Source organism: Nannobrachium achirus (assembly GCF_963921795.1).
Source record: "Nannobrachium achirus genome assembly, chromosome: 24".
Lineage (NCBI taxonomy): Eukaryota > Metazoa > Chordata > Actinopteri > Myctophiformes > Myctophidae > Nannobrachium > Nannobrachium achirus.
In genome coordinates, this window is record NC_137831.1 from 29,129,872 (window position 1) to 29,136,627 (window position 6,756).

Genomic DNA, 6,756 nt, shown 5'->3' on the forward strand with positions numbered 1-6,756 from the left:
GATATGCACGTCCCGTCGGAAGCAGGAATCCGCGGAATGCACAGAAAAAAAAAACAGCACGTGGCTTCCCTTGGATGCAAACATGTTGGGAGTGACGGTTACACATCGGCAATCGGAAACATTGCTTTTCCGACCACCTAAACCTAACCTTAACCATAATAACCTCAGTGAAACTAACGCTGGTGAATGCTAACCTGGTGAAATGCTAACCTGCCGACCCTGGTGAATGCTAACCTGGTTTTGTAATGGAGATGTTTCGGAATGGAAACCCGCCCCCCTGAGGGACAATAGAATAGCATGAGAATCGCGATATGGCTTTTTATTTCGAATCATTTTCGGCACGTATTAAGAATCGTGGCTGTTACTTACAGCATATGGGCATACAGTATCAGTTGGATCGGTGGTACGATGTAGGTGTCAGGGTTACGTAGCTATCTATCTCTCTGTCTGTCTGTACACTATATCTTGAGATCGAAGGGAGTGTTGTGCCGAATGGGAAGTCGGTCGGATCTGTGGTTCATAGCACTGATGTCAGACTGGCCTGGACTATATTTGGGCATGACTGACACAGACTCTATAAATGGACATACAGGGACACAGACAGACTGATACAGAGATCTCCATATAATACCCACAGACAGAAATAAATGGCCGACAGATCGACTTCAAACTCTGAGTGTATTATTGCCGTGTTTCTGGAGTGACTGATGAAATTGATAGCCTGGGAGTACTGCTGTGTCCGAATATGGATGTTTAAATCAGTGACATCACGCCTATGTCAGGGAAACATCACAGCAAAATCATATAAACCCTTAACTCCCTGAAGATGTTCTTCAACAACAAGTCCGTGGATCCACCGCTGAAGATAAGTTGATAACATATATACAACACCTTTGCAATAGCTACTTGTAACGGAATAGCTGAGAGATGACTGACGAAACCGATGAAATGCCCGGGTCCAGCCCCGCTGCCGGCTTCGAGGAGAAGTGTGTGAGCTACGTGAAGACTAAAAAGGGCCTTATTCTCTTTGCCGAGATAGTCCTCGGCCTCATCATTCTCATCTGCTTCGCCACCTCCTGGTCTGGATGCATTGCCGTGCCCATCGTCCAGCTGATCCTCGCCTGCCTCTTTCTTGGGGCCTTCATGACGGGCCTGGACAAGAAGAAGTTCACTGTGCGCCGCTGGGTGGAGGGAGATGTGGTCCGCGCCGCCGCTGGAGCCGTGCTGTACCTGGTCTCCTCCGTCTTTGTGGTGGCTCGTGGATACGGCAGCACCGTAGGCGCGGCTTTTGGTCTGATTTCTGTCATCCTGTACGCCTACGATACCTACACCACCCTCCTGCAGCTGAGGAGCGTCAAGCAGCAGCGGTTCAATTACAACTTCAACAGTGTATTACCCAGTTAGAATCAAATGCTCTCTACTTCCAGGGGGCACGGCGGCGCACTAGGTAGCACTATCGCCTCACAGCTTGAAGGTCCTGGGTTCAATTCCCACCGGGGGACGCTGTGGGTGCTGGGGGCGTGTTCTCTCCGCATCATGAGTGCCCACACCCCAGGTGGGGTTGACGAAAGGGCCTTTCTGTGTGGAGTTTGCATGTTCTCCCTGTGTCCCCTAGGGTAGGGTACAAAAAACATTCAGTATTCCTGGTCTCTGTAATGCCTGGGAAAGGAACTGGTTGAAATAACGTGTTCCTTCCACATGCTACGTCCAACAGGGGAAGGTCCCCCTGTCAGGTGATGAGAAGTGGCCTGCTCACTCATGCACTGAAGGAAGCACAAGCTCAGTTCTGTGCTCTCCCCAGGCTGGCAGAGGGAGAGCAGCGCCCAGGATTACAGTTTAGGCAATGGGTAAAAATGGGTTACAAAATTGAGGTATAAAAATGTGGAGAAAATAAAAAATAAATAAAAAATATCTCTACTTACAAGTAAGATCAGAGAAAAGGCACGAACCCTAGTCACCAAAACGGCAGGGTACAAATGGTCACATGAGGAAAAAACTTCTAAAGTGTGGGGCAACCACCACACTTAAATTAAAAATACAATTAAATAAAATACAAATAAAATCAACAGCTCTTGTGAATAAGAAGGGATACAACAGGAGTAAGCAGAGGTTGTGAGTTTTCAGATGCAGGAGTGAGGGTCTACAGTCCTGACTGGAAGAGGGGGAAGTTGAACCCAAATCAAGACATTTGTATTCCACAGCATGGCAGCCATGGAGGGAGGAGTCAAGAAACAACACACCCCCAAAAGTCATCTAACTATTAATTTAAATCGACCAAATGTCTGTCTGTCCGCCAAGTGTGAAGTGAGCACCGTATGCAAGCTTGAGGATTGGACAAGCCTCCCTTGAAAAGAACACTGTTACGGAGGCTGCCATTTCAAGCGGACTTGATCCATGTGAGTGAGGCACTGCCGAGTGAGCTTGGGCAAGCGAGTCGCAGTGCCTAACATTGCGAAAGGTCTACAGTCAACATTCCAAAAATCAACATGTGGACTTTTTTGTACCCCCTTCAAGTCACATGTTGACGTTTGGTCACATGTGTCCCAAAAAGTCACAGTAAGACTCATTGGGGTGAGATAGCGTTGACCAGGATGTTTTAGGTAAGGGTTTGCCTGGCTCCAGCCCATAGACCTGCCTCTGAGCGGACTGGTTCTCTTGGTCTGGTGTTGCGTAATGAACCTAGAGTTTCTCTGGTCTGAGGCAAGACCAGGCCAATGAGAGTCGAAGCCTCGGAGGAGGGGGTGGGTCTAACGAGACAGCAAATCAGCATAAACAGAAAATCAACAGAAACAGGGGGGGCTCAGACAGAGCGCTTAATTGCTCCCTTTGAACTTCAAAGGGGGTTGTGCACACCTCGTTAGTGATCTCTCCAATCGATGAAAGCGTCAAAGACAACGACCTGTTTGATGCCTGTCATAGAGGGGAGGGGGGAATGTTTTTGTCAAACACAACCCCTCCCACCAGATCTCTTGTGATTGGAAATTTCAAATCCCCTCCCCTTTGAAATCTCTTGTCAATGGGACAATGTCAGACTCAAGCTCCAGCGCAGAGTCTGAAATCAGGCTAGGAAAGGGACAGACTTTCCTGTTGGTGCAGGTGGAAACGGGAGCGCTAAAGGGGTGGGACGTGAGGTTGAACACCCGCCATTCTGGATCATTACATTTTTATGTGGGGTTTAAGTGAGCCTAGGCACCTGCCGGGAGACCAACACAGCAATAATAGTCAAGTCTGAAGAGTACTGAGAGCTGTGATCAGGAGAGCTGGACCCCTTGGTGAGGAAATGGTCTGATGAATGTTGTACACTTAACAACATCCACCAGACCATTTTGAAGACCATTTTACAATGAAAAGTGACGTTGGCACCAACTCCAGGACCAACTCCAGGAACAACATTGTTGTATCTCGGCTGCATTGTAAATGAGGGCCTGCCCTGAATTGTATTCCAGAGTTTAAATAAAGGTAACAAACAACTCCCAGGCTCTGTTGGCAGTTGGGACAGGAGCCACCAAGGTGTCTGAGGGAGAAGAATATCATCGTTGTTGTGTGAGTTGATCAATACAGAAAACCGGTGACAAAGCTATGACCCTTTTTTTCTCAAAGGACCACATCTTGTCCACCTTTACCGCACCTGGATATACATCTGCCCAGATTAGGAAGGACAACCCTCCTTCCTTCTCAATGGTCCTGCAATGCAGTTTTTGGGGGTTTTTGAGTGGTGCATTTCACATTGAGTGTATTAGCCAAAATGTATTAGTAGGCCTACGGATCTCCATGTATGGAGATCTGTGCTCATACACAAAAAGTAACTCACGTCACACGCAGAATGGCCCATACAAGGAGAGATATGCACGGATTGCACCGCTAACTTCACACAGATGCGATTTTTTTTATATCCGAATTGTCTGATCTTCTATTGACAGATCTTTTGTCGATTTGTCTGTCTTTTTTTTTTCTTTTTGTAGAAAACACGAGACCTTCGACATCATCTAGAATCATCATCTAGAATCTAAAAGAGCAGGGAGACCCCAATTGTATCCTATCCTATAATATATTAAAATTGGTTAATGGGAGGACGGGTGAAGAGGTTCCTAACGCAGCTACACCCAGCATGTCTCACCCTCATTCATATTTATATTCTCCGACTTTAAAATACGGAACAAAGAGCACATCATTTAGTTTCCAAACACGGGACGATTCCATATTTTAAGGGACTGGTGGCAATAGCGGTCACACGAGACTAACGTCATAGAAAGTATGCAGAGACGGACATCACCACGGCTGATGTCACGGACAGAACAGGCCATACAAGGAGATATGCACGTGTGTCGTGCTACCAGACAGATGGTAAATATATGTAGCAATAATACACTTGAGAGCTCTCTGAAGCAGGAACCCATGTAATGTAGAGAAAAACAGTCGCATGTGGCTTCCCTTGGATGCGCACGTTGGGAGTGACAATGGAATAGTGCGAGAATTGCGATACAGCTTTCAATTTCAAATAGTTTTTGTGACGTATCGTGAATGGTGACTGTTAGATCGGTGTTACGATGTAGCGACCAGTACGCCTACTCTAGATTGAGGGCCACATCTAGAGTATATCACATAATGTGTGTGTCCATCTGTCTCTCTCTCTGTCCATACAGTATATCTTGAGATCGGAGGGAGTGATGAGCTGAATGTCGGCTGGATCAGTGGTTCTTAGCACTGACGTCAGACTGACCTGGACTAATGTCATTGATAGCATCAGAGTACTGCTGCTATGGACGTTCAAATCACAGTGACATCACGCCTAATTATATAAACCCTGAACTCCCTGAAGATGTTCTTCCAACAACAAGTCCCAAGTCTGTGGCTCCACCGATGAAGATAAGTTGATTACAAATATAAGACACCTTTGCAATAACTACTTGTTACGGAAAAGCTGAGAGATGACTGACGAAACTGATGAAATGCCCGGTTCCAGCCCCGCTGCCGGCTTGGTGGAGTGTTTGAGCTACGTGAAGACTCATATTCTCTTTGCCGAGATAGTCCTCAGCATCATCGTTCTCATCTGCTTTGCTTCCTCCTGGTCTGGATCCATTGCCGTGCCCATCGTCCAGCTGATCCTCGCCTTCCTCTTTCTTGGGGCCTTCATGATGGGCCTGGACAAGAAGTTCACTGTGCGCCGCTGGGTGCAGGGAGATCTGATCCGCGCTGCCGTTGGAACCGTGCTGTACCTGGTCTCCTCCGTCTACGTGGTGGCTCGTGGATACGGCAGCACCGTAGGTGCGGCTTTTGGTCTGATTTCTGTCATCCTGTACGCCTACGATACCTACACCACCCACCTGCAGCTGAGAAGCGTCAGGCAGCCGCGGTACAATTACAACTTCAACAGTGTATTACCCTCTTAGACTCGAATACTCTCTACTTACGAGTGTGATCCAAATAAAGTCAAGTCACAAGTTGATGTTTGGTCACATTTATCCCAAAGAGTCACAGTAAGACTCATAGGGTGAGACAGCGTTGACCAGGATGGTTTAGGAAAGGGACAGACTCTCCTGTTGGTGCGGGTGGCAATCGGAGCGCAAAACGGGGGAGACGTGAGAATCTTAGAGGTTGAACCCCAGTCATTCTGGATCATTACACTTTTAAGTGAGGTTCAAGTGAGCCTGCATGCCGAGAGACCAACACTGAATAATCAAGTCTGGGGATTACTGAGGCTGTGATCAGGAGAGCTGGATGCCTTGGTGAGGAAATGATCTGATGGATGTTCCACCAGACCATTTGTTGGCACCATCTCTAGGACCAACTCCCAGGCTTTTTGGCAGTTGGGACAGGAGCCACCTGAGGGAGAGGAATCTCAGCTTTGTTGTCCGAGTTGATCAAGACAGGAAACCGGTGACAAAGCTATGACCCCCTTTTTTTATTTATTTTTGAGCGGTGGTTAACTGCTCCTAAGAGTGGCTGTCGAAAGACACCCGGAAGAAGAACAAAATGGGTACATGCATAGAGCCTATTGGCCAAGCTTCGCAGGACGACGCGCTGTGATTGGCTAGCTTGACGTTTGATGAAATTAAGTAAAGCGTTTGAGTTACTTTTTCCACCACTGGGCAATTGTAGCCAATGTGCCGATTGAACGGCACTTTTGGCCCCCGGCCCATTTAATTCATTTAACACTGAGCACAACGGAGCAGCTCTCTGGCACACTCACAGGGCAGCGGAGAAATCAAGCTGTGAATCTTTATTTCTGTGGGTGAATGAACGCAGGGCTCTGCATTGGTGGAAAAGGTACACACATTTCTCATTTAAGTAAAAGAATCAATACTGCAATTCTAAATACTCTTTTACAAGTTAATGTCTGGAATTCAAAATTGACTTGAGTAAAAGTGAAAATGTATCGGTATCAAAATGTCCTTAAAGTACCAAAATTAAAAAGTACTCATTATGCAGAAGGCGCAATTTCAGGTTTTCAAATGTACGCAAATCTTTTGAAAATAGCAGATACAAGCTCACAATGCGTCGCGATTGTAGATCGGCTACTTTCAAACGGCCGAAATGTATATAGGGTTGAAGTTGTTAATGTATGTTTTGTAATTGTAATAAAACAGTACTTAAAAAGAAGAAAAGAAAAGTGAGCTGTGTTTAATTTCATTAATTTTCTTTACTTTTGACAAAAGCCAGACAAAGCTGTGCACAGCTCAAAAATAGCAGATCTAAAAGCTCTTAGCATGGCACGAATGATAATGGATTCATGTTTGAGCGGTTTGAATATACGGT

At 46.4% G+C, this 6,756-nt stretch overlaps 2 protein-coding genes across 2 annotated transcripts; both read left to right on the forward strand.

The window, feature by feature from the left end:
* Positions 1-927: 927 nt before the first annotated feature.
* On the forward strand, positions 928-1,404 carry LOC308280202 (proteolipid protein 2-like; the record flags this gene model as incomplete). Its single annotated transcript, XM_080720465.1, has 1 exon — positions 928-1,404. The coding sequence occupies one exon, from the start codon at positions 928-930 to the stop codon at positions 1,402-1,404; it is 477 nt and encodes a 158-aa protein (XP_080576591.1).
* Positions 1,405-4,928: 3,524 nt separating this feature from the next.
* Positions 4,929-5,390, forward strand: LOC308280203 (proteolipid protein 2-like; the record flags this gene model as incomplete). The annotated part of the gene is made up of 1 exon (XM_080720466.1): positions 4,929-5,390. One exon carries the CDS (start codon positions 4,929-4,931, stop codon positions 5,388-5,390), a length of 462 nt encoding a protein of 153 aa, XP_080576592.1.
* Positions 5,391-6,756: the final 1,366 nt, after the last annotated feature.